At 49.4% G+C, this 27,775-nt stretch overlaps 1 protein-coding gene across 1 annotated transcript in view; it reads right to left on the bottom strand.

Annotated features, from left to right (window-relative positions):
* Positions 1 to 479: 479 nt before the first annotated feature.
* The window catches only part of LOC6575770 (protein split ends), an 83,471-nt gene continuing 56,175 nt past the window's right edge, over positions 480 to 27,775 (bottom strand). The window contains exons 4-14 of the mRNA XM_044008750.1: positions 19,613 to 21,054; positions 18,534 to 19,541; positions 17,860 to 18,471; positions 17,693 to 17,802; positions 4,537 to 17,626; positions 4,366 to 4,472; positions 4,137 to 4,217; positions 3,816 to 4,002; positions 3,406 to 3,744; positions 3,014 to 3,336; positions 480 to 2,948 (exon numbers count right to left, since the gene is read on the bottom strand). Coding sequence (XP_043864685.1) covers positions 2,661 to 2,948; positions 3,014 to 3,336; positions 3,406 to 3,744; positions 3,816 to 4,002; positions 4,137 to 4,217; positions 4,366 to 4,472; positions 4,537 to 17,626; positions 17,693 to 17,802; positions 17,860 to 18,471; positions 18,534 to 19,541; positions 19,613 to 21,054 — 17,587 coding nt within the window. The 3' untranslated portion in view covers positions 480 to 2,660. The remainder of the gene's footprint in view (positions 2,949 to 3,013; positions 3,337 to 3,405; positions 3,745 to 3,815; positions 4,003 to 4,136; positions 4,218 to 4,365; positions 4,473 to 4,536; positions 17,627 to 17,692; positions 17,803 to 17,859; positions 18,472 to 18,533; positions 19,542 to 19,612; positions 21,055 to 27,775) is intronic.

Below are 27,775 nucleotides of genomic sequence, written 5' to 3'. Positions count from 1 at the left end.
GTAGTTTGATTTCAAATAATATATGTACTTTAACGAATGTAATGTATTATTAATATATTGAACTCACTTCCTCGTTTTGATGTTATTTCTGCTTAAATCGAAAATATAATACCCAAAATAATCAAACTGTTCGAATATGAGTTAGTTTTTGAATTCCACTTACTTTTTGATATGCCAAGAAGTCGCCTTTCCATTAGCCGCCAACCAAATATCAACAAAACTTTCACATATAATGCATAGGTATAGAATTTATTTAATTACAGGTATAACATTAACATCTATATATATATATATGTATCTATATATATATATTTGTGTCTTGTTTTATATATGTATATATACTATAAGTTGCATTTCGTTAGTGGATCTTGTGGGCTGATAACGGTCTATCATCGATCAACCAACAACTATTGTGAACGAACTCGATTTGGACGTTGGGTTAACGTTGAATTAGTTGAAAAAATAAATAAAACAAATCATTTAACAGAAAAAGTTTATTGAATTGGTTTATTAATTCACTTAGAAATAAGTGTAATTTTATCGTTTTTTCATTAATTAACTTAAAAATAACTAAAAATGTCTTAAAACAATAGCGTTTCTTCTGTTCTTGTGTTTACTGACAAAAATGGTTTTACTTTTTTCTCTTATTCTTGCGATTTTTTTTACTTCTCTGATCTCTTTCTCATAATCGTAATATTTATATATATATATATTTTTGTTTGTTTATCGTGTTATATAATGTACAGAGTTTAGTTTTAAAACATACAACTAAATACGCGCTAAACACTAATTAAACTGTATTTACATGTACATGAATTATTGATTAGACGCTAAATAATTTAAATATTTTACAAATTTCTTTTTGCTTTTACTTGTATAATTCTTTCATTTTCTTTTCTTATTTCTCTTGTTTTCTTTTTTCATCGTCACATAATTTACAATTGGGTGTGAAAACGTTTAAGTTTAAGGAGTGTACAGAGGGGACATTTTCATTTATATATATTGATATATATATATATGTTTATATATATCTATATGAATATATATATACAAGTATATATGTGTGTTGTTTCTATAGATGTATATATACGCTCTACCTGTCTGGCAATTTACAAAGTTTCATGCTAGAGAACTAAACATTGAAGAAATATAAAAAGAACACCCAACTTTGCTTGAACTAGTTTCTTGTACAGTGTTGTGGCAGTGATGGTGTTGTTGTTGTAATAGTTGTCGCTGTTTCTGTTTGACTGTAATTTTTCAAGCAAATCTGTTGAGAGAGAGTGTAAATAGGGAAACAGGCGGCACAAAGGACAACGTCGCCTCGTGCCCCGTGCAAAAGCTAAAAATTGAAGCAACAAATCTTGTCTCTAGACATTAAAATATTTGGCTTAACACATATTTGTTTATAATTAAATAGATATTTCATAAGTGTAATTTATATATATGTAGTTGTATGTGTATAAATGTGCTCGTATATAAATGTGTGTTTGCATGTGTGTGTGTGTATGTATGTGGGTTAATCTACTTTTTATTATGTTTGTAATTTTAGGAAAAAGCCTCTGGGCGCATCTTTAAACCTAATTGTGCTTAACAGCAGTTGGCGACAGGTGGCGCTTGCGGCGTTCTTCGGGTCAATGCGACACGGGCGGCTAAGGCGCGCAACACATGGAGCCGAGGAACAAAATTGAAATTTAAATTGAAATTGATTAAGACATAAAAATAGAAACGAAACTTAATTAAGAGCATTGAAACTTTGTAAATTGCGAGCGGTGAGTGTATACATGTGTGTTTGTCTTTATCTGTCTCTGTGTGTGTGTGAAATGTTGTTCACCAATCGAAAACTTAAACGTGTCTTGTTTTATATCATCCTTTCGAATAGGGATAGTAGGTATATATGCTTTTATGTGGGTATGTATGGATAGTAAGTAGTATGTAGTACAGTAAACAGTTAGGTATTTTGCTTAAGCTTTCTTTTCTTTTCACATTTACTTTTCGTTTTGTTTTCATATTCATTTTAAATTATATGCAAAAAAAAAATATATAAACACTTTCTTGAGATCAAACTTAACGATACTTTGCAAGCTTTCAAAAATGTTGTTAAAATTATTTATATGTATTATGTTAATGAAAAGAAAAGAAACGAGAATTTTGACAAACATAGTTTTATGCAATTTAAGTGCGTTTTTTCTCTTTGTTTTTATATATTATATGTGAGGGTATATGAGGAGTTTTTCTGGGTATTTTTTGTATAACGGATTTACATTGGTTTTTGTTAGTGGCCAATCAACCAAACTTGATTGATTGATTGCGCCCTTTACTCTCTCTCTTGCATTTGAATTCAATAAAGTTTGCATTTTGTGTTCATCTTCTTTTTACTTTTTTTTAGATTTTAGTTTTGCTTTTTTTTTAAACTTTTGTTTTGTTTAAACGCTATTTAAAATTACTTAATATACTAGAAGAGCGTAACTTGTTTTTGCTTTGTTGTAGTTGGTAGTTATTTGTTGTTGTATTGGTTGGTTGTTTACTTTACATGTGTTTTTCTCTTTTCAGTTGTTGTTGTTGTTCTAGCAGTTATTTTTACAGAGACATGGCAGATAGTTTTTCTAATAGTCACATTCGTGTTGATTTTTGTAGATCAGAGGGTGTATGCCTTCGCATTTTTATACGGTGGCAATGACAATCAATAGATGAGCCAGTTCGGCAACACGATTTTTGAGATCGGGCGCAGCACGCTCCAGATTCTCATTGGCAAAATCGCAGGCGGGGAATATGTGCACCACATATGCTGCCTGATCGCTTCCCGGCATGGGTATATTCACAATTCCAGCGGCCATCTTTTGCTGCAGATATGTAATGAAGCCGGTCTGCAGATTCCGCGAGTGCTGCAGCACATCCGCATGATCGCGCCCACAAGGCAACGCCAATAGCATGCAATGCTCTTTGTCCACCTGTGCATAAAGCAATGATTAGTTATGAACTGCTCTACGTGGTTTAATGTGTTTAGTGTACGCACCTGCATCTTCTTGGCCACGCCCTCCAGCTGAGTCTGTTCGAGTCGCATACGCTGCGCAATGCGCAATTGGGGCGTGGTGCTCTCCGCCATGCTGGGCAGCGAAGCGCGCGCCACGTTTGGATTGCCGTGCACAAAGTGCATCTGGACAGCCGCCTGATCTGTCTTCAGAGCCAACAGGCCTTGCCACATGACCGGATACCGCTGCAACAGCGTGACCAGTGAGTCACCCGGCGGTGGTGCCATTGCTGCCGGCGGTGGCTGAGCAGGCAGCTCCATGCCGCCGTGCATAACCGAGGCTGACAAGTGTTCCTGCTGTTGTTTGGCTGCAATATACCGTAGAGAGACGAAGTGAGTCATGGGTCTATCAAGTAGTTTGGCTTTTGTATACGTACCAACTGCTGCCACCATGGACAGGCGTTCGTTCTCCCTTTCGCGTTCACGCTGCTCGCGCTCACGCTCCAATAGCTTGGCCTGGCTGGGATGTAGACTATGTGGACCTGGCTGCACGGACACGGAGACAGAGGCACCGCCACTGATGTACGGACTGGCGCTCGCGACGTTCGGCGGTGGTGGCACCACCACACTTATCGAAGCGGCAGCACGATGCGCCGGCGGTGGCTCCAACTGTATACCGCTACTCTCGTAGTACCCGCCACGTGTAGCCATCTCGCTGAAGTGGGCGTGGGGTATCCGAGTATTGTGCACATAGACTTGGGCCATTTGCGGGGAGTCTGCATAGATGTAAATATGATGTTAATAACTATATCTGTATTGAAATGTGTATGTGTATATATAGACGTACCCGCTGCGGTGCGATCCTGTGGACTTTGTAGACTGTGCGGCACGGCAATGGTGCGTGGCGGGCCACTGCCTGGACGACGCAGCTCCAATGGCGGGCTGCTGCTGATCATCTTGTCATCATAGTCCCCGCTGCGCATCATGTGATGCTGGTATAGCATGGCAGTCATACCACGATAGGCCGTGTCGTTCTGCAAATGCAAGTGGTAAGGGAAATATGAGGGATTAGTATATGCTACAGGGCATGATTATTTTGTATAATGTATTGAGTCGCCGTTTTGGGTTACGCTACTTCAAAGCTCCGCAAGTAAAACTTGTGCATTACCGGTGTTATGGGCGATGCCTGCTGATGCGCTGGCGGAGGACTCTGTGTGCGCCGACCGCTGACATAGGCGCCCAAGTCATGCTGCGTCCATTTATGGCAGGATTAAGGATTAGCAAAATGTTAGTAAATCGTTAAGCTAGCACCATCAATGTTTAGTTTATAGGTTAAGTACAAATATATATACAGTGTATCATATCATTATATCTAGCATATTAAAAGCCATGCTTACCATGCTGGCGTCGAAGGGTGGCACGCCTGGCATGCCTGATGGCAATACCAGCGGCGGAACGCGCGGCTGTCCCTGCGGACTGATGTTCGGAATGGCCGTGCGCAAAACTGCAAGCAAAGGATTTGATGAGTAAAGAGTCGAGAGTCCAGTGAATGGCATAGCTTAGCTTACCTGCTGCCGCATTGGGCTGTTGTTGGCCTGGTTTCATTGGCGGCGGACTGCCCACGCTGCCGGGCAGCATCTGGCTCACCGCCTGCAGACTGTGCACCACTGAAATGGGCTTGTTCGGCGGTGGCGATGGAGTCAGCTGATGTTGCTGTGGCTGCAAATGCGCGGCTGGCTTTGGCTGCAACAGCAGATTAGCATGTGCGGGTAGCAGTAGATTGTGCGGTGGCATCTGCACCACCGGCTGCGGCGCCTTCTGCTTGTACAGTTGCTGTGGTTGCTGCTGCTGTGCTGGCGCCTGCTGCGCATAGCCAAAGTTCTGTTTCGCCAGTAGCTGCGGCGGCTGTTGTTGTTGTTGTTGCTGCTGCTGCTGCTGCTGTTGTGCGGGCAACACTGAAGCCTTCGAGCTTACCACATGCAGTATTTGTGGATGCACAGTTGATGCTGTTGCTGTGGCCTGCTTGATGACCAGCGTCTGTTGCTGTTGCTGCTGTGGTCCATTGGGTGGCTGCTGCTGCGACTGCTGCACGTGTTGTGCTGCTGTAATGCGTGGCGAGTGGGGCGAATGCGCTGTGGGTGGTGGTATATTGACCAGCAAGTGTTGTTGTTGCTGTTGTCCCTGCTGCTGCTGCTGCGCCTGCTGCTGTTGGCCAAGCATGTGGCGCGCTATGAGATTTGGCTGCAACAATTGTTGATTGCCGGCTGCATCTGTGAGCAACATGTGACCGGGATGAGGCGGTTGCTGATGCTGTTTGCTGGGTGTCAATTGCTGCTGCTGCTGCTGTTGTTGTTGCTGCTGCTGCTGCTGTTGTTGCTGTTGCAGATTCTTTTCGCGATTGAGCACGTGCGCTTTCAGTGGTTGCGGTGGACGCACTGTTGTGTGCTGTGCGTGTTGCAGCACAGTTGTCATCACCAGCGGCTGCTTGTTGGGCGCAACATGTTGTTGTTGTGGCTGCGGAGGTAACTGCTGCAGCTGCTGTTGTTGTTGTTGTTGCTGCTGCTGCTGCTGTTGCTGCAGTATGATTTGCGTAGGCTGGGTGGGCGGTGCATTACTCTTGACCAGCACACTGACCGGCTTGTTGAGCAATGTTGCCGCTGCCTCCTGCACTTGCAACTGCACAGGCTTGCTCAGCGTTGTTATGGGCGTGGCTGGCGCTATGACTGTGGCGCTGATCTGCAGCTGTTGCTGCTGTTGTTGCTGTTGCAGCTGCTGCTGTTGATGTTGCTGCTGCTGTTGCTGCAGTGGCGTCACCTCATTGCTGCTGTTAGCTGGCGCCGCTGCATTGGCAGCCGGCAAATTGCCCTCCTTGCCCTGCGGCATGCCCGCCGTAATGACGCCCGTAACCGGATCAATCAGCGCCTTGCTCACCGCATCTGCGGCGCCGCCTGTGATCTTCTGTGTGGCCGCCGGAGCGGCCGTTTGATGCATGGGCGGCATGGACGAATTGATGGCCTGATAGGACTCGATTTCGGCTGCTGCAATCGCCTTCTTCTTGGGATGCTGCGGCGTTGGCTTCGACACCACAACAGGAGGCAGTGGCAGCGGCTCTGCGGGTGGTGGTGCAATTGCCTGGACAGGAGGAGCTGGCGGTGTTTCCTTAACCTCGGGCACATGGGTAATGTGCGGCGGAGCGACTGACTGTGGTGGCTGCTGTTGCTGTTGCAGCTGCATAGGTGTGGCTGCTGGTGGTTCAACAACAGCTGCTGCTGCTGCTGGTGGTGCAGTTGCTGGTGCTGGGGCTGGCGCTGCTGCTGGTGCTGGGGCCACAGGTGGCGGCAGCAACAGTGGCTGCGCCTCCTCCTGCAAGCCAGCTGGTGGCTCACATATGGTCTTCCGTTCCTTGGAGCGTCGAGGTCTGCCCACCGCATTCGGCGTTTGTACAGCATCCGGTTTCTTAGCCTGCGCATGGCGACCGGAGCGTCGCGGTGGCGTTTGCGCTCCTTTGGGCAATTGTTGCTGCGGCTGTTGCTGTTGTTGCTGCGCCTGCTGTTGTTGTTGCGGCTGTTGCTGCTGCTGTTGTTGCAATTGCTGCTGAAGTTGTTGCTGCTGTTGTGTATTAGTGTTGCGCACTACATCCTCGATGATATCGTCCACAGTGCTGCGATCCTCCTTCTCTTGCAGACGGCGCGACTTACGCGTATTGCACGACTCCGAGCTGTCCGTGTTGTGCTCCAGCTGTGGTTGCTGCTGCTGCGGCTGCTGTTGTTGTTGTGGCTGCGTCGCTTCCGCTTGACTCTCCAGTTCGCTGCTATTCTTCAGCTTGTTGATGGTCAGTATGAGTCGCGGTCGCGGGTCATCGGCAGCAGGTGCTGCCGCTGTGGCAACAACTGGAGTTGCCTTTATCTTTGGCTCAGCATCGCCAACATCGTCATGGAACTCGTATATATCCTGACTGGATCCGCTGGCTTGTGTCAATGCCTGATTCCTGGCCTTCTTCTCAGCGGCTGTGGGCACAGGCATTGTCAAAAGTGCAGGCGGCACAGGCTCCTTCTGCTGCTGTTGCTGCTGTGCAAGCTGCTGCTGTTGGGCCAGCTGTTGCTGTTGCAGCTGCTGTTGCTGCAGCAACAAGTTCCGCGGCGGTCTACCCTTGCGTCCGCGCGTCACTGGCGCCGCCACAGGCTTCCGCAGGCGTGTGTGCACGCCGTTGTCGCCCGGCGTCAGCAACGGACTGGGCTCCGTAACTGTTGCTGGCAGTCCGGCAGCTTGCTTGGCCTTGGCGCCACGTGGCTGACGTCCACGTTTGGCTGCCGTGCCACGCGCGCTTGGCGGTCGACCTAGTTGCTTGAGAGCTTTCACCGTGAGTTGACGCGTCTCGGTTTCATCCTCGGTATCATGATCATTGGAGCTGACATTGGCAGCAACTGTTGGTGCTGTTGTTGCTGCAGTTACAGCTGTTGCAGTTGCTGGCGGCTCACTGGGCAACGAAGGTGTTGCTTCAGCTGAGGCCAATTCAGTTACAGGTGGTTGCTGTTGCTGTTGTTGCTGCTGCTGCTGCTGTTGCTGCTGCTGCATTTGTGTTGCTGCTCGTTTGTTCTGGTTGTCGTCCTTGACAGCTGCGGCCGCTGCTGCTGCAGCAGCTGTTGCCGGATCAAGCTTCTTGATGACGCTGTCAATGTTCACCTCCTTGGCGGACCAGTAGTCGCTGTCCACCTCCTTCGAGTCCTGCTCGATTAGCTCATCCTGCTTGGGCTGGGAGATCTTGATGACATTCTCCTCGGTCAGCAGAGAAGCAGCTGCTGCTGCTGCCGCCGCTGCTGCTGCTGCAACCTTTGTTGCCTGCGGCGAGTTGGCCAGGCTGATGGTGGGCGTGGGCGTACGTATTACGGAAACGCTCTCCGAAGTCTTCACCGGCAGCACGGGCGACTCTACAGCAGGCGCCGTCTCCTTCGGTGGCGGCGGATAGTGCATCGATGTTGGTGCAGGCACAATTTGCTGCTGCACAATTATTTTTTGTGCTGCTGGCGCGCTCTGTATAACATTGAGCGACTGTTGTTGTTGCTGCTGTGGTTGTTGGTGTTGCTGCTGCGGCTGTTGCTGCTGTTGTTGTTGTTGCTGTTGTTGAGTGGGCGCACGTACCAGAATGGCAGCGGTATGCAGCTGCTGCTGTTGCTGCTGTTGCTGCGCCTGTGGACTGTGCGAGCTGTGTGCACTGGGATTGATGCCCGTTGGGCTCAGTTGTTGTTGCACGTTGCGTGGCAGTTGCTGCTGTTGTTGTTGTTGTGTAAACACAGGCGGCTGCGGTGTCAAATGCGTCAACGACTGATGCTGTTGCTGATGCGCTGTATGCAATTGCTGTTGCAGCTTTTGTATGTGCAATTGCTGCTGTTGCTGCTGCTGTTGTTGTTGTTGTTGTTGATGCATCTGGTGCTGCTGATGTTGGTGTTGCATCTGCTGTTGATGTTGCTGCTGTTGCGCCTGATATTGCTGGCGTGCTTGATGTTGCTGCTGCTGTTGCTGTTGCGTAGGATGTGCATGATGATGACCCGGTGACAATGGCGGATGTTGCATTTGCTGCTGCAAGTGTTGTTGTTGTGGATGTCCTTGCTGCTGCTGGTGTTGTTGTTGCGGCTGCTGTTGCTGGTGCAACTGTTGGTGCTGTGGCTGCATATGCTGTTGTCGCTGTTGCTTGCGGTCTAGCATTTGTTGTTGTTGATGTGCATGGATGAACTTCTGCATCTGTTGCTGATGTTGTTGTTGCTGTTGTTGATGCTGCTGCTGCTGCTGTTGCTGTTGCTGATGCACGTTCATCTTAGACAACATTTGTGGAGACAGTTGTTGCTGCTGCTGCTGCTGCTGTTGTTGTTGTTGTTGCTGCTGCTGCTGATGTTGTTGGGCATTCACATGCAAATTCTTATGCGGCGGCAGGCTACCCATGGGCGGCGAGCTGGCCACTTGTGTCTGTATCGCCTGCTGTGGCTGCACGGTGACAACCTTGCTAATGATTGTCGGGTGATGCGGCACGGGCAATGGCGGCATTTTCTGCAACGGCATCGGCAGCAATTGTGGCCCCTGGCCAGCAGCAACTCCTGCGCCTGATTGCAGCTCAATGACAGACTTGGGCATGCTGCCCGGTGAAGATTGTTGCTGGTGTTGTTGCTGCTGCTGCAGCTGCTGTTGTTGTTGCTGATGCATCGGTGGGCGTGGAAGGTAACTGTTAGGTGTTGGCATCTTGCCGCTGGTTGTGGGCGATGTCGTCGTGGTTGTGGCAACTCCACGCGCTGTGGGACTGGGCAACGGACTCATGTTCATGTTGCTGTTGCCTGTAGGCGAAGCCAGCGGATGTTGCTGCTGTGCTGGCGCTATTTGGCGGGCGGCTGGACTATGCTGGCGATTGGGCGTGCCGCGTCCCGGAGACAACAGCGGACTATGCGGCGACGGCGCTCGTATGCCCATTAGATAGGTGCCAGGAGGCGCTTGCTGTTGGTGTTGTTGCTGCTGTTGCTGTTGTTGTTGTTGGTGGTGCTGCTGCTGCGGCGACAATATCAAATGCGGCACCACAAAATGAGGCGTTTGATCCGGTATAGATATTGTCGGCGGCTGCATGATGAGCGATTGCGTGCGCTGCGGCATTGCCTGATGCTGTTGCTGTTGCTGGGTTGTTGCTGGCGTTTGCTTGGGCGTGGAGGCCAGTGGCATTGCTTTCTGCGTCGTTGTTGGACTGCCAAAGGACAGCGAGGCCGAGCTGTTGCTGCTTGTTGCATTGGAGCAGTTGGCCATCACATTGGACAGATCCAAGTTGATGACGGGCGTTGCCGGTCGCACAGCTGTTGCTGCAGCAGTAGTTGATGTTGTTGTTGTTGCTGCTGCTGCTACTGCTGTAGTTGTTGTTGCTGCTGATGCCACTGCTGGTGCTGGTGCTGGTGCTGCCGATGGTGATACTGTCGGTGCTGGGAGCACCGTTTGCACTGGCTGCACGAGTGGCTGTTGCAACTTGCTAATGGTTGGCGGCTCAATCTTCAGCAGCTGCTGCGCAGTCGACTTGGTTGGAGTGCTGCTGCTGCTGCTGCTGCTGTTGCTGGCATTGGGCAGCAATGCGGCTGCAACTGTTGTCGGCACTGGCACTGCAGTCGGCAGCTTGGTTATGACGGTGGGCTGCGCAGTCTCGACTGTCTGCCTGGACCGTGTACTGGACTCGCTGCTCGGCTCAGGGGACTTGTCAGCACCACTCGACGTTGACTTGTCGGAGCCACTGTTCTGTGGTGCGGTCTCGTCGATCTTCAGACTGGGTCCGCTGCTGTCCGCCTCGTCGGCATTCTCCTCGGTGTCTGTGTCGATTTGCAGATCGCGCTCGGATTGTGGCGTGTCCGCCTTGATGTCCATGTCCTCGTTGCGCAAACTCTGCACCGCCTTGTTCACTTCCTCGGCATCGAGCACTACGCCCACGGAGACGACAACTGGCTCCGGTTCAGGTTCAGGTTCAGCTTCGGGTTCGGGTTCAGGCTCTGGTTCAGGTTCTGGTTCTGTGGCAGCCTCTTCGACAGCTGCCTCGATCGCCTTGGCAGCGAGTGCTGCCTCCTCATCGGGCTCGGCGACAGCCACCTCCGAAACCGTTGGGGTCATATCATCCATGCCATCCAGCGAGTAGTCTGCCGTTGAGGATGTGCCAAAGCTTTCACCGAGCAGTGCGGACACAGCGCTCTCAGTCTCCTCCTGTGAGATGGTAACTCGGGATTTGCTGTCCTCCAGCTTGTCCAGCGTCTTGATAGCTCCAGGTGGCGAGGCAACTGGTATCTTGGGCTCATTGGCCAATACGTCGAGCAGTCCACTATTCAACTCTGCCGATATGGATTGCACCGCCGACTCGCTTATTTTATAGTCCAGCTGACCATCGAAGCCGGGTATGAAGACCTCCTTCTTCTTATTCAGGGCTGCACTGGTGGGTGAGCTGCTCTCTATGGCGTTCTTCGACTCGACAGCAGCAGCCGCTGTTGAGGATGTGGGCGTGGTGACCAGTGGCGCAGCACCACTGCTGACAGGCGTTTCCGCTGACTGTGTGGACAGCATGGAGCTGTTGCTCTGGCTAATGGTGGGCGTCTTTGGTATGGGGCTGATCAGGCGTGGCTTCTCACGAGCCGGCGAGAGGGCATCGGAGGAGTTCAACCGATTGCTCTTGCTGTTCGTGTTGCTGCTGCTGCTGCTAGCTGACGAGGGCTTGATGACGGGCATCGTCGTTATTGGCGGCTCCTCATCATCATCGTCGCCAATGAGACAGGGCAAACTGGGCGACGGCTTGCAGAGTGGAGAACTGTGCTTCGATTCCTTCTCCAGCTGCTCCTCGGCATGCTTCGAGGCGGCCTGCACATTGATAGTCAGCGAGCTAGTCGAGGAACCGGCAGCTGCTGTTGGTGCAGCAGCTGTTGCTGGTGGCAAACAAGCTGATTCACGACGCAGCTGCAATTGTTGTTGTTGCTGCTTGTCGAGTTTCTCTTGTTTCTCCTCTTTGGAGCGCTTCTTCTTCTTCTTCTTGTCCTTGCTCTTGTGCACCGATTCCTTGGACTCCAACTGCTTCTCGCTCGAGTGCGAGTGCAGCTGCAACTGTTGTTGCTGCTGCTCGACGGAGTTGTTGTCCTCGTTATCCGAGAAACGGAAAACGTCCGTCATATCGCTGCGGTAGGTGGTTGCTGTGGAGGGCGTGGCATCCTCGGGCATCTTGTTGCTATCAAAGTCGTCCATAAGCTGCGCCTCCAACGCACGGCCCGCCTCATCCATATCGACGCTATTGTCGTCGTCCAGTTTGCTGGCATTTTGTTGTTGCTGCTGCTGCTGCTGCTGTTGTAGTTGCTGTTGCTGCTGCTGCTTTGGCTCGCGTGCTGACTTCTCGCGTCGCTTCTTTTCGCGCTTCTCTTTGCGATGTCGCTCGCGTTCACTCCGCTCCACTTCGAGCTCCTCATGCTGCAGCTGTTGCAGTTGCTGCTGCTGCTGCTGCTGTTGCTGTATCGCCGGCTCCTTGTTGCTGCTGTTGTGGCTGAGCAGAGGCGGCTCCTGCTTGTACGTTTGCAGTGCAGCGGACACCATGGGTCCAGTGGTGGAGAGCTGTGCCTTAGTCGTGTCGGGCTGATCGTCGGTCAACTGCGATTCCTCCTCGTCCTCTTCCTCATCGGAGATAATACCGAAGATGTCCTCCATTTTGTCCTCACTGCGCTTGGCAGAGTCTCGAGCCGGTGTGCTCAACGTGGTGGGCGTCGGTGGGGAGGCATTGGACGCATTCACATTGTACAATCGGGCAGATGTATCCAAGCTCTTGGACTTCTTCGACTTTTTCAGCCGATGACGCTCCTCCTTGGACAGCTTCTCGCTCAGTTGCTCCACAGAGCCGCCGGCAGCATTGGTTTCGCTCATGTTGCGCAGCTTCTCGCGTTTCTTCTCTTTGCGCTCCTTGTGCTTCCGTCGCTCGCTGGCCGCCACCGAGCTTGCGTTCACCTCCAGAGCAGCTGCGATTGTCACCGGCTCCGTTTTCAGCTCATCGAAGCTGTCGAATTTGTTGGGCTTGCATTCGGTCACATCGAAGATGCTGCTCGTTGCAGCAGGGGCAGGAGCAACGGTAATGGTGGAGCTGCTCTCGGCTGAGGACTTGAGACGCTTCTTGCTCTTCTTGTGCTTCTTGCGCGTCTCCGGAGAGTAATCCTTGATCTTGGCCGAGCTGCTGTCGCCCACATAGTTCGTGTAGCCGGTGTTGAAGAACTCGTTATACTCCTTCTTAAAGTCCGTCTTCAGCTTGCGCTCCTCGTTGGAGGAGTGCGAATTGTGACGTGATTTGGAATACTTTATTTCGTTATCGGAGATCTGTTCCTGCTTGATGTCCGGCTCCTGTTTGATGCTAGTGTTGATCAGTTCCGGTGCCGGCTGCGACTGCGACTCCGAATCGGAGGCAATACGCGTCGAAAGGCAATTCCGTTTGCCCGCGTGGCTGATCACATTGCGACGAATCTCATCCTCGGAGCTATCGTCGCCATCGCACAGACGTCGTAGATTCTGTTGCATTTGCTGGCGCATGCGACTAGCATTGAGATCGTCAGTCTCCGCATCCACCTCGCCATCTGCATCCGAGTCGGAGAATATGCGACTGTGCGACATCTTGCGAAAGCCATCGGCATCATCCATGTCATCGTCGCTGCTGCTCAGGCCCCCATGATTGCGCCCATGGAAGCTGCTGCTGCCGCTGAGCCGATGATGCATGCGATCCTCGAACTCCGTATCGCTGTCTCCGTCGTAGCTGGTGGATCGTTTCTTTTTCGCACGCGACTGCTTCAGCTGTGAGAACTTGGCTTTGATCTTCTTCTCCTCGGCTTGGCGCTGCATATTCTTGCAGCTGCGCGCCTTCACTTTATCGTACATTGATACGTTGGGACAATCGTCGGGTATATCAAATATGGAATGCTTCTTGGATGCATCGTCTGTGTCATCTGAATCCGCGGAGCTGAGCATCATCTTGCGCGGCTGCGAAGCGCTCTTCGAGGAGGCGCCGCCCTCATCAGAGCCGCGTGACGATTTGCGGTCCACGCTGCGCCGATGATGATGATGATGATGCGATTGCTGCTGCTGCTGCTGCTGCGCCTGTTGTTGTTGATGCTGTTGCTGCTGCTGCTGCTGCTGATGGTGCTGCTGCAACTTGCTGCTGGAGGTATTTGTGTTCGAGCTAAGCTCGCCTGCCGAGCTACCCGCTGCTGAGATGCGTCTGTGTGGATTGTGGCTGGGCTCCTCATCCGTATTGGTGGACTCGGCCACCGAATGCCGCTTCTTCTCGCGATGATGATGGTGATCTCGTTTGCTTTTGTGCCGCGACGACGACGAGGAGCTGCCATGATGATGATGCTCCCGTTGCTTATGCAGCAACTGCGATTGCTGCTGCTGTTGCTGCTGCGACTGGGAGGGCTGCTGTTGCTCCTCCTCGCTGGTGTTGAGCGTGTGCAACTGCTGCTGTTGTTGCTGCTGCTGCTGCTGCTGCTGCTGTTGCAGCTGTTGTTGCTGTTGCTGTTGCTGCTTGTTATCCAATTCGGTATGATTGATCTCAGTGCTGCTGGTGCTTTTGCTGTGATGCTTGTCGCGCCGATGGTGCTTGGAACTGCTGTTGCTGCTGCTGTTGCCATGCGACTTGGACGAGGAGCTGGTCTTCTCCTCCTTGCAGCCGCCGCTGCTGCTGCTGTTCTTGTGCTCCTTGGAGTCACGACGATCGCTGAGCCGCTGATGAGGATTGCTCGTAGTGCTGTTCGGGTTTTCCATGCGTATGCGTTTCACATAATCCTCATGATTCTGTCCACCACCAGCACCGCCGCCACCGCTGTGGTTGCTGTCCTGCGAGCTGAGGCGTCGCTTGTGCTGTCGTCCACTGCTGGGCGTTGGTGAATTCCGCGAGGATTTGCGTGAACGATCCTTGTTGCTGTTGCTCTCAGTTGGGGCTGAGCTAGCAACAGTTGCTGCTCCTGCACCAGCTCCAGCTGCTGCTGTTGTTGTTGTTGTTGGCTGTGTTGCCATATCAGTAGCTGCAGCATTTTCTTTATTGTTCTCACTGGGCGTGGCTGCATTGTGGGCGTAGAAGCTGCTCGCCTCGGAACTCGCATCGGATTTGTTTTTGTGATAGGCGCACATGTCACGCATGCGTGCATGCCGTGCCTCCTGCTCACGCTGCTCCTTCTCGCGCTGTTCCTTTTCGCGTAGCTCCTTTTCGCGCTGCTCCTTCTCGCGTAGCTCCTCGCGCTCCTTTTGCTCACGCTCCTCTTGAGCTTTTCTTTCACGTTCCCGTTCACGTTCACGTTCCCTTTCACGTTCACGTTCTCGTTCACGCTCTCGCTCCTTTTCCTTTTCTTCTTTGGCTTTGCGCTCTTCACGCTCACGTTCCTCTTGGGCTTTGCGCTCTTTTTCCTCACGCTCCTGTTGCTTGCGCAGCTCCTTCTCACGTTTCTCACGCTCCTGTCTCTCCTTATGCTGCGCCTTCTCCTTCTCCTTCTCGCGCTCCAGACGTTGCTGTGATTGCTCCTTGTCAGGCTTCTCCAGTGGCTCATCCGAATCGCTGGACTCATCGTCCACTTTGGGCGTTGCCGACTTGGAGGATTGCGATGTGGCCGAATTCTTGCGCTTCTCCGAACTAGTCGCATTTGCGGACGATGAGGAGGAGGAGGAAGACTTCTTGGACTTCTTTTCCGAATCGGAGCGATTATTGTGTTTGCTGCTGTGCGACTTATCGCTGCTGCTGCTGTTCTTCTTGGACGTCGAGGAGCTCGTCGCGGTTGCTGCACTTGAGCTTGAGCTTTTGGCATTGCCTTTGGACTCCACTTCATCCATTGAATGGTTTGGCGTTTGCTTTTGTACGTGTGTGGCTGTTGCTGTTGCTGTTGAGGAACTGTTACCGTTAGAGGATGCACTGCTGCTTCCAGTGGTGCCCACATTCGTGCTTCCCGGCACTGAGACGGACTTCTGCAGCACAGATCGCGCCTCTGTCGTTGCCCCTGGCACACTGAGACTCTTGCTGAGCGATTGACTGGCCGCAGAGGAGGACGTGGTTGGCTTCGTCTTGGGCACCTCCGGTGGCGGTGGCGGCGCTGGTTGTATCGCCGGCGGCGGAGCAGCCGTGTTTGGCAATGGCGGGTGACTGGGAAATGGATACTGCAATCCCTTGGTGGCAGCTGCTGCTGCTGCCGCCGTTGCTGTTGCAGCCGCTGTCGTTGCTGCTGCTGTTGTTGTACTGCTGCTGCTGTTGCAGCTGCTGCTCAAGCTGGGCTTGGCCAACTGAACACCAACGACCGAGGGCGACGGCGACGGGCTGTTGTAAGGCGACATGGACGCTTGCGGCGAATTCATGGGCGACAAGCTGCTCAAACGCTGCAGCAGACCGCCTGTCTTGCAGCTGCTGCTGCTGCCGGTGCTGTTGCCGCCCAGATTGCTGCTGTTGCTGCTGCTGCAGTTGGCTATGATGGGCGTTGTCTTCGTTGCCGCTAAATTGGGCAAAGCTGGCGAGGTGTTACCACTGCATAGGCCACCATGCCGCGCATTCGCCGAGCTTGTGGAGCCCGTGCCGAAATCAGTGCTTGCCGGCTCGTACCATTGGTTCTTCTTGAGGCGCTGAAAGTCATCGTCGAAGACGGACTTCTTGGCCAACAGCGACTTGACAATGTCCGACGGCTGCAGCTCGTCAATGTCAAGAAATTTGTGACGCGAATTGCTCGTCGAACTGGAGACAGTGCCGCTGGAGCTGTTGCTGTTGCCGGAACCAGCCTGATGCGACGAGCTGAGACCACTGAGGTTCGTCGAGTGCATCGACAGCTGCCACGAGGGCAGCGCATTCGACTGGCTGCTGCTGCTGCTATGCCCATGACTGCCATGGCCATGGTTGGGATTGGTGCTGCTGCTGCCACCGGACCAGCGCTCGTAGTTCTCCTCAAAGTTGCGCAGTCGCTCATCCAACGAGGGGCTGCCACCCGTCTGGCCACTGGGCACATCCGAGTCGCTTGAGTTGGAGCTCAGCGAGCGAGGACGCGCCGGACTGGCCATTAGGCCAATCGATGAGGAGGACGACGAGGATTGCTGCAGCTGTTGTTGTTGCTGCTGCTGTTGTTGCTGCTGCTGCTGCTGCTGCTGCTGATGGTGATGGTGGTGCTGGTGATGGTGGTGATTGGAGGAGCGCCAATAGCGTAACGTGGGTGAGGGCAGAAACGATAAACTGGACGCAGTTGCTGACGATGATGATGCTGAGGTTGTCGTCGCAGCTCCTGCACTTAGACTAGAGTTATTGTTGAGCAACGATGCTGTCGTCGTCAGCTGCTGCAGGTAGCTGGACACGCCGCTACCCGCGCCACTGCCACTGCTGCCAGCACTCCGCTGCTGTTGAAAGAAGAGCACGCCGAATTTGGGCAACGGCAGCCACATTACCTCGCGCACGCGCTCCCGTGTCCGTTCCCTTGCCGGCGGCAGACGACGCGGCTCGGTGGGCAACACCTCTGGCCGTTCATCGCACAGCGGCGTGCCCGGCCGTGAGCCGTCGGCGCTCTCGCCCCCGCTGGCCTCGTGTGAGTGATGGGAATGTAGCTGATGGCCCCGGCCACGCGACGCATGATGATGATAGTCATCATTGGGCATGGGCGCTGCCAGCGTAGGTGGTAATCCACAGCTGTTGCTGCTGCTATTGCTGTTGGCGGCGGCTGCGGCGGATGAGGAGGACAACAACATCGATGACGACGACGACGACGACGTTGACTGCTGCTGTTGCAGCGGCTGCGGCTGCGAGAGCTGCAGCGTGCTAGCTGTAACTCGACGTCGTTTCGCTGCCAGCGATGCATTCATCAGATGCTGCTGATCCATGCTGCTCGCGCCGACCAGGCCGTGGCGAAAGGCCGACGAATTGGACAGCGCTGTCAAGGCGCCAACATCAATCGATGGCCGCCGGCTGCTGAGCATCATATTGTGGTGTTGTGTGGGCGGTGGTGCAATCGCTGAAAATTTATTCGCCTCCGAGACGCGACGAATTTCGCTTTTGCGATTGAGAGGATCATGTATTACATCACAGTTGGACAGCGGACTGGGCTTGTTGTTGTTGTTGCTGTTGCTGCTGCTGCCATGACCAGAGGCCAACGAGTCGCTGTTCTGATCCAGCATATGCAGTTGCTAAGACAGGAAACATCATTGAATTATTTGTATATTTGATGGTATGGAATTATCGCTTAGACTCACCGCACTGGCATTGGAATGATGATGATGATGGTAATCCATTTTGATGCGCTTGCGCGGACTGACCACGCCCTCATCACCACTGGACGGGCACTCGTCAAGTTGTTGTTGTTCTGGCAATTGGAAACGTGGATTGTGCACTTGATGGCGCAAATCTACAGATGTCTTACCACAACGCCGACGACTGTTGCTTCCGCTGCTGTTCAGCGTCCCCTCGAGCGTGTCGCTGATCGGAGTGCCACTCCCGCTCCCACTGGCGCTGCTGCTATTGACAGCGGGTCCGAGGCGTGCAATGACGGGCGAATCTGAGCGCACCGCCGCGTTCGCCTCCTCGTCCTGCATTTGATTGTTGCCACTGCTGCCGTTGTTGTTGCTCGCGTGCTCGTCAAAGTTGCGAAACCGTCGACCCGTATCGTTGAAGTCAAAGTCGATGGTGTGCCTCGCATTGCGCGCCATACGCATACGCGCCTGCACCATCGCCGCCGGCGACATGGGCATGGCATTCTGTGGGCAACCCGCAGTCGAGGACAACGCTGCGGTTGCTCCTCCACTGTTTCCGCTCACAACTGCCGAAGCAAGACTCGGCGCTGGCATCGCATTGCTAGCCGAGATGCTCCCGCTGCTGCTGCTGCTGCTGGCGGTGGCGGTGGAGGCGGTGCTGCTGCCCGGCGTATTGCCGCCCGGCGAACAACCATCGTTCGAGTTCTGATGCCGACTGAAGGACGAGGCTCGCGAACGTGACTGTGATGACTCGTAGCGATTAAAGCGCGAGGAGGCAGATGCTAAAGGCGTAAAAGATATCAATTGGAATCATCTCTATTTAACTCCAGCTGCAGTTACTTACCCGCATTGGGCTGTTGTGCTGGCTGTTGTGGCTGCGGTTGAGGTTGCAGCTGCTGCTGTTGTTGCTGCTGTTGCTGCTGCTTCTCCAGCTTGTCATAGAAGGCGTCCTGGCACTCGTGCGACGCAAAGTCCACTTGGAGCTTGCGTCCACGCATTATCGTGCCGCGCATTTCCTTGACAGCCGCCTGAGCGTTCTGCACCTGATCGTACAACACCAAAGCTAATTGCCGCATGCGATCGATGCTCACCTTGGTCACAGTGCCAAAGCGCGTGAATTGCGATTGCAAAAACGACTCGGACACCTTCTCGCCCACGCCATCAATCCATACGCAATTCGTTGGCATGGACTTGCCAAAGCCGAGCTTGATGCGATTGCTGCCCAAATGCTCGCCATCCATTTTCCGCATCGCTTTCACCACAGACACAATGTCCGAATACTGACAAAAGGCGTAGGCATTGAGTCCTTGCTTCTTGATGTCGATCTCGATGATTTCGCCAAAGCTTTCGAAGTGGACACGCAGCTCACTCGCCGTAATATCCTTCTCCAGATTGCCAATGAATAGCGTTCGTGTGGACTTGGGATGGTATTCGTCCAGTTCGGCCTCATAGGGTCGAAACTCATTGTCCTCCACATCGTAGCCCTGATAGGGCTCCACTTCGATTTTACAGCCAAAGAAATGTTTATCATGGGACACTTCCAGTGCCTTCTCCACATCGTCCGGTTTCTTAAAGCAGACGAGCGCATAGCGTTCCGAATTCTGGCCCACAACCTTGACCCACGTGACTTTGCCATGCTTTTTGTACTCGTGAAAGAGACCATCCTTGAGGGATGTGTCCGAGGAACGGGCGGGCAGGTTACGGACTCGTATCGCCAACGGACGATTATCTTCGGAATGAACCACCGGATTGGCGGCCAAACAGGAGCTGCTGCTGCTGCTAGAACTGCTGCTGCTGCTGCTACTGGAGCCACACCCGCCGCCCACATTGCCACTGGGATTTGAAGAGTTGCCTGCGATAAATTAAAGAATTTGAGTCAATCTAATATAGAGTCGGTATCAATCAGCTCTGTCGTCTACTTACTGCCAACTGTCACACAGGACTGCAAACTGCGTGAGCTGCGGTGCGCTGTTCCTGCAATGCCACCAACGCCACCAACGAGTGCATCGGCACAATTGCCCGATATCGGGCTGGACGCGTGCGAATGCGACGATGTGTGCGATGAGGCCGACGATGAGCTGTGCGAGCTACTATAACTGCTCGGCGATCGTGAATGGGAGCGACTGGACGAGGTGGTGCTACGTCCATGCAAATGATGTCGCGGTGCTCGACCATCGTTCACATTCTGTGTTGTCGCATTGCCATTGTCCACGACGGCGGCCAACGCGGCAGCGGCAACATTTAAAATGTCGCCACTGTTGCTGTTGCTGTTGCTGTTGCTATTACTGTTGCCACTTGTAGATGTTGCTGTTGTTGCAATTGGCATCGTTGGAGTGGCCGTGTTTATTGTATTATTTAAACTATTACTACTAAAACTATTGTTTGTGATTGTACTTGTCGTCGCTGCTGCCGCTGCCGCTGCCGCTGCCACTGCCGCTGCACCACTCAAAGGCGACTCGGAGCCGCAGCGCGCTGCTGCCGTCGTTTTGAGCAGCTTATTTAGTTTGCTGACACCACCAGCAGCGGGACTTCTACTGCTGCTGCTGCTGCCACTGCTGCTGTTGTTGTTGTGGTGCAGGTGAATTTTGCGGGCAGAATTTAAAGTGGTTGTTGCTTCATCCGCAGCACTGCCCGCATACGCCACACTCCGGTGCATGGCCGTCGTAATGGACGCCGCTGCTGCTGCGGCTGCCGCCGCCGCTGCTGCTATCGTATGCGAGTGGGCGGGTGATGAATACGAGGCGGATGTGTTGTTGTAGTGATGATGCTGATGCTGATGTGGATGTGGATGTGAATGATGATTGATCGGTGAGCTCATTATGCTGCCAGCTGCTGAGACGCCGGCATTGCCACTGCCACCAGGACTTTTCAGATGCGCTGTCGCAGTAGCCGCAGCTTCGTACCATGACTGCGGTACGCGTGTGTTTTGGTTAATGATGTTGTTGTTGTTGCTCCGATCGCCCAATGGTGGCCCACCACCACCACCAAATCCACCCACTCCGAATCCGGCACCACCAGTTGCTTGTCCTGCTCCTGCTGCTGTCGCTGCTCCAGCTGCAATTGCAACCGCGCCCACTCCCGCTGCAGCTGCTGCTGTTGCTGCTGTCGTTGTCGTCGTGTTGCTGTTGCTACTTGTAGCTGACGCACCAACTGCTGCTGTTGCTGCTGCTGCGGCTGCTGCTGAACCATTCCTGTAAAGACGATCTCGGGCGCGCGATCTATCGCTGCTGCTGTTGCTGTTGCTGTTTGTGTTGCTGTTGGCAGTTGTCGCTACTGCTGCTGCTGCGTTGCTGGCTTGATAGACTAAGCGGCTGCGATCGTAATAGTTCCTTTCGAAGCTGTTTGTCGGTGGTTCTTCTGTAGACCTGCAATAACAGAAGAAATCGTTGAAAGCGGATAAGCAAAACAGTTGACAACTTGTGTATAATGTTTGTTATTCTATTCATAATGCGAATGAAGTTGTTGTATATGGGTAGAATGTCTGTTATTTAAGCTATATATATGCATGTCTTTACAATGTATATGTGTATCATATATCACTTGAACACCGGTAAAATTAAAAGTACATTTTAAATAGAGCACAAAATTGTTATCAACACAGTTTCAGAGTCCTTGATTAACATCTCTAAGTTTTCAGCTAGTCTTTTGCTTTAACACACACACAAACACCGTTTGACAGTCACTGTTTGACATTAACAGCGCGTGTGAGCGAGATGGCCAGCTATTGACCTACTCTAAAGATAAAGCCAAAACAATTTTGCAGCTCATCCATGGGCTGTTCACCGTTTGGCAAACATTGCGTTTATATTGGCACAAAAATTAAAATCATAATTTTATATAAGAACCGTTTTTTATAGCGATAGCCTATTGTGTTGACCTACTCTAACCCACTGCAAAACAGTTTCCAATCGTTTCGGTCACCGTTTGACATTCATTGTTTTGAGCATTTACAGTCTAGCAGTCACAAGATCAGCAAGCAAACGTTTTCTTCGCGCTGTTTTTTAACACTGTAAACCAAATGCAGCGTATTCTGGAATTGCTTTTGACATAATTAATATTTATATAATGAAACCACCACCACCCACAAGCACAGACACACACACACACCTCCGCATAATAGTTTTTATACAAAAAACCTTGTCAATTTTCGGCGGCTGCTGCTACAGGTGCTGTATGGAAAGGGTATCCGTGGAAGGATCGGCTTTTTCTCAGCAGCGCCAAATGGGCGCCTTTTGTTTTCTAACATGGGCGCAAATGAAATCGGGCCAATTGTATTTTAAAGAAATATTTATATGCAATATTTAATTTCTTCAACAACAAAATATGTATATGAAACAAACACACACGCGAGCAAAAATTTCACCGGCGAAAAAAATTATATATATATAAAAGAAAGAAACGGCGCCAAATTTTTCAACGTCTGCCGACGTCGTCGTCTGTTTACGCGGCAGAACTTTTTTCTTGTATTTAATTTTTTTTTTTGTATTTTATTTGCGAACACACAAACGCACGCACACACATAAACAAGAGCTGGCGCTGAAGCTGTAGTTGTAGCTGTAGCCGGTGCCTGGACAGTAGAGAGCGCAAAGCAAAAAAAAAATATATCAAAACCGGTTTCTTCTTAATATTTACACACATGCACACACACAGTATTTGTTGTTATTTGTTTGATACAGAAAATTTTTTATTACATCTATTTTTTTAATATTGCTCTTTATTTTGCGGATTTTATTTTATACAGTTTCGCTGATCGCGTTGTCGCTTCTACTAATTGCTCAATCCGTTTTCATGCCGATATTCGCGTAACCAAACACGAGCGGCGATCGCAGCACAATGTTGCCAGATCACCAAGCATGTGCGGGCTGCCAAGTTGTATTATTTTTATTAACAGCGCCAAATGAGTGCAAGCACATTGCAATTAATCAATATTATACTAAAATATATAAATATTCAATTTAAAATATATAAGTACAATAACAATAATTGATGCAGCTACAGATAACTAATAGTAGCGTTACTCTTCAAGCAGCTAATAACAGCAAACTGTTACTAACAGTGTCAGCAAATGTTTGTTTATGTTATTGCTCGCTGTTATCATTAGGGTGGACACCAACAAAAGAAAATGTAACGACGCAATACTCAGGTAAAAACTTGGTGTTTCGCGCTACCTGGCATGAAAAATCAACCCCAGCCATAAATTAACATGCGACGCAAAAAGGCCCAGAAGAAGGTGAAACAAATGACAGGCCTATTTTCTATCCAACAGGGGAAAATACAGGCGCGACGACCTTTAGTTAAAACTGTTCACGACATTCCTTTTGTGCGAAGAAGAGGAAGAGAAACCGCTTTCGAAATATGCCACGAATATGCTAAGGGCACGTTATTAGTTATTGGAAATGACAGGAATCCACAAATACTGTGTATGTAATATATAGGTGGTGGTATGTAAATGTATTTTCTCGAGTTGTCCTCTTAATATTTAAACATTTTCTGTTTTTGAATGTAATATATGAAATATGTTCTACGTGTCCTCTTATGAGACAAGAACCTTATGCATTATAGATATATGGATCAACGATTTAGAAAAAGACGGACCTCAGCCACAATTTCGATATATGTATATACAACAATACACATTCAGACAAGTAACACTCATATACTATAATTTTATACTTTTTAAGGAATATATTTTATTCATGGCAACTAACGCACATGCGAAAAAACATGTTCCAACAAGTTCCTATATAATTTACTTAAGCAAGAATCCAGACAATCGATCTATCAAACTATAATTTCGATAAAGTATACCTGATATACATACATATTTTTAGTCTAGACTAGTTTCGTTTTTTTTTTAGTGGAAATCTAAGAATTTGGTTCACATTGCCAATTCCAGTTAACAATAATAACAATAGTAATACTAATAATAATGTTATCAGAATTTGGCTTTAATTGGATTTCAAAAAAAGCTTTACATTCACATGTGTATGTGTGTGTTTGTGCGCGTCTATCCCAGTCAGCTTTGATGAATTGAAGCCCCAATGCTCTGTCATCCGTTTGCCAAAAGATATTCATTTTTTTTTTTTTTTTAAAGCCGCATTAAGCGCTTTAAGCGCCCAGAGAACAACGCAACGAGCCCAAAGCACTTAAAATATGGCCATGTAGAACATACACTAAGTATATATGAATAGGTATATAACAGTTATATATACATGTACATGTATATAAGGTAATGCTGCAGTTTCCAGCTATGGCTGGAAATTATGTTGCTGGCTGTGGGTGGGCGCATGACTCAGGCACAAAAAACAACACAGAGCATATAGTATCTATGTATGTCCATCTGTGTGTGTGTAGGGACTGTATATATGTATATACATGGTGAGCAGCAATTGCATTTGCCAAGAGCGGCTCGCCAGATGCCCGGCATGCGCAGTGAGGCGGGCCCGAAAAATCAATCCAGCTAAAACTGCGCCCCGGTTAGGGAAGTGCAGAGAGCCAAGCAGGAAAGCAAAACCAACAACAACAGCGAGAAGAGCAATGGCAACATTTGTTGCGCCAAACGGCGAAGAGAGCGAGCGACAGCAGTGAGAGAGAACGAGAAGTAATAGTAAACAACAGCAGTAGCAGTAGAAGCAGCAGCAGCCGCTGCCGCTGTCTCAGTCGCAGCCGCAGTCGCAGTCAGCAGAGTAAAGTAATTGCGAGAGACAACGAGAGCTGGGCGAGCACATTTTCGGGCGTTTGGGCAAAGCTGTAAATTGCATTACTGTGACGTTCACTCTACATGTGTATGTGTGTGTGCGTGTTTGACTATGTATGCTGCGCTTATGTAATATATGTATATGTATATACGGTAAATGGATGCCGCCCACAAATTGAGCCTGGGCGAAATGTTGCTCGCACACAGCAAACGTCCTTGTTTGAGGTTATTTCTGTATATAGTATGTGCTGGCTGTGTGTGCATGTGTGTCTGTGTGTGTGTGGGTTTGAGTGTGCAACTTTTTTTGTGCAAGTTGAAATTCCTGAAATCCCCTTTTAGCCTTTCATTCAATCATTGCCGGGGCAGACATTGCGACCCAGCCCTGCCCAGCCCAGCTCAACCCTCTGAGCATCAAATACGTGAATTTTCGCACTGCAGTCAAAAGTAATTTTAAGGGATTCTGCCACAGCGCAAATTGATCAACATACGAGGTAGATGCAGCAGCAGCAGCAGCAGTTGCAGTTGCTGTTGCTGGCAAGTTGAAGGACACGGGAATGACAGCTCACAGATGCATACAGAGGCACGGGCTATATGCATATTTTTGTATGCATGTATGCATGTATGCATACACACACACACACACGCACATACTAACATGAGGATATAAATACGTGACTATTTATGTATTTACATATGTACATACTCATACGTTCATAGGCATTCCAATCCTATACACACACACATGCATGCCAACACACACTCACATACATACTTACAGTACACACTCATATAAGCATACATCACATGTAAACAAGCAATTTACGTGGGAATAGCATGTTTCATACATACACATATACATACATAAATATACACACTATATATATACATTTCTAAATATAGTTGAGCCCAAATTGAGATCCATAAAACATGACAGCTCCAAGATAAGGTTCTGTATAAAAAATATGTAAACGAAACTTCGCAGCTAAAGTTTTATGTGCCCTGGGAATTTAAAAAAAAAAAATACAAAAAAAAACTAACCTATATAAATACCAAAGATTACAAGGTAAAATATTGTACACATAGATTTCTAAATAAATGTAGTATTTAAATAAAAAAAAAATTAATCAAATTATATGAAGCTTTTTTCTACACAATTAAAATGATATATTGATAGAACAACTAAATATAATACAAGAACAACCTTTATATAATTATTAAGGGCTACTATTATTATTCAAATTAGGTGGCCATGGATCTAGTTCATCTCAAACTAGCTTAGCTTAACTTCAGATATTTATCGCGAATATGATTAGTCCATGATTTAGGTTAAAATAACTAGAATAATTACGTTAATTTACATTAAATCGAACTAAACTCTTCTAGAAAAACCTATAATATTCGTTGACATTCTCAAAAACAAACAACTCTTAAACGCTCTCACTTTTCATATAGTTTATAATCGCTTTCTTTACTCAAAGTTAAGCATAAGATAAGATCGAAGTTGATCGCTCTTCGGGTGAAATGAGAAAGTTATCGAAATTAAAGATTAATTTGTTAACCAAACAATGACATATATAGATACATATGTGTATATACATATATATGATATATATAGATATATATGATATATAGAATAATAGATAAGTTAACACTCCAGATTTATGAAGTTTGTGTTTTTAGCTTTTATGGCTTAAGAGATTTATTTGTTTGAATAGGAATCGAAATTTCTATATTTGTATAGAAATTTTCATCAATTGATATATTAACATGTTTCAAATGATATGTATGAATAATAATTAACATTGTTTCATTCAAAGAAATATAAATTGCATTAAACTGAATTCAATTTTATATAAAGTAATGCGCATTTAATGCGCATAGCTAACGGCAACTACTGCTGCAACTGGCTTTAAAATTACATAAAGCTCGAGTCGAGTGGGCGTGGCTCAACGAGCCCTGGGCGCTAAAGAATGCAGTCGCAGCCTCCTCCAACAATTCCTGCTATCCTCCAGCCACCCCTCGTGCCCTCGCAGCTTAAATGGACGACCTCAATTAAAGCTTTTGCGGCTGCTGCAAAATAAACGTGGAGCTGCGTGCGCTGTGCAGCTAGCAGAGTGGGTGGTGGGGTGGCTCGACCAATTCAGAGGGCAAAGTTGAATAAAAGTTGAAGCCAGGACATCAAACATACAAACAACAACAGAAATATGACGCAGTGCCAAGTGACGCAACCGGAAGCAGATGAGGCGCTATTTATATATGCGTGTATGAGTGTGCATGCTGATGGGTCTGCGTGTATGTGTGTGTGTTTTTTGCCTAAGCCAGGTCCCGGCTTTAGTCTATTGAATGAAACTTGCGCCGGGGCCCAAAAGCCCATTGTTGTAGAAGGAAACAGAAATAATTCGTGTTGTGAAAATCGACGGCTGTTAAATAAAGCGCATGCGCTCTGCTAACTGTGGCATTATATACAAGACAAGTATATAGTGTGTGTGTGTGTGTGTTTGTGTCTGTTTAGCCACCCACAGCCGCAGGGAAAAGCAGCAGCAGCAGCAGCGGCAGCAGTAGCGCATAAATTGCAGCGGAGGCAAAATCACACCAAAATAGACCTAACCGAAAATTACTAAAAAATGTTATGCAGCCGACTAAACAACAGCCATAAAAAACAACAACAACACGAACGAGAAAAGCAACAACAACAGGCGTGGCTGCAGCAGGAATCGCTGCTGCTGCGGCTAAAATGAGGTCGTGGAAATGGAAAATGAAAGCAGTTCTAGAGATGTCGACAGAGCAGCAGCAGAGGCAGCGGCAGAGGCAGCAGCAGTAGCATAGATATATGCAATGGCAGCAGAAACAGCGGAGATAGCAGTATTAAAAGCAGAGCTAATGGCAGCGGCTGCAGCAGCAGAGACCCTAGCAGAGTCAGTGTACGAAGCAGCAGCAGCAGGAGAGTCAGCCAGCAGCAGCGACTGAGGCAGAGGTAAAGGCAGCGACAGCATTAGCAGCGGAATGGGAAGAGCTAAAGGCAAAGGAAATATCAATGGCAGCAGCAGAGACGCTAACGGAGCTCGAGCAGAGTCCTAGGCAAAGCTTCAGAGAAAGACAATAGCAAAGCCTTAGAATCAGCAGAGAGACAGAGAGAGTGAGAGCGAACTAGCAGAGGCAAAGGGAAATATCAACAGCAACAAAAACAGTTGCAACTGAGGCCGAAGTAGAAGCAGAGATAAAGGAAATGGAAATAGGAGCAGCGACATGGCAGGCAAAGTCAATAGTAACGGTACCAGCCAAAGTCCCAGGCAGAAACAGGCAAAGGCAATGACAGAGGCAGCGGACAGCGAACAGCGACAGCAACCCCAAATTTCTCGTCCTCTTTTGCTCTTGTCTTACGCTCAGCT

Source organism: Drosophila mojavensis, unplaced genomic scaffold, assembly GCF_018153725.1.
Source record: "Drosophila mojavensis isolate 15081-1352.22 unplaced genomic scaffold, ASM1815372v1 contig_36, whole genome shotgun sequence".
Lineage (NCBI taxonomy): Eukaryota > Metazoa > Arthropoda > Insecta > Diptera > Drosophilidae > Drosophila > Drosophila mojavensis.
Note: the sequence above shows the minus strand (reverse complement) of the source record. Positions and strands in the feature narration are given on the sequence as shown.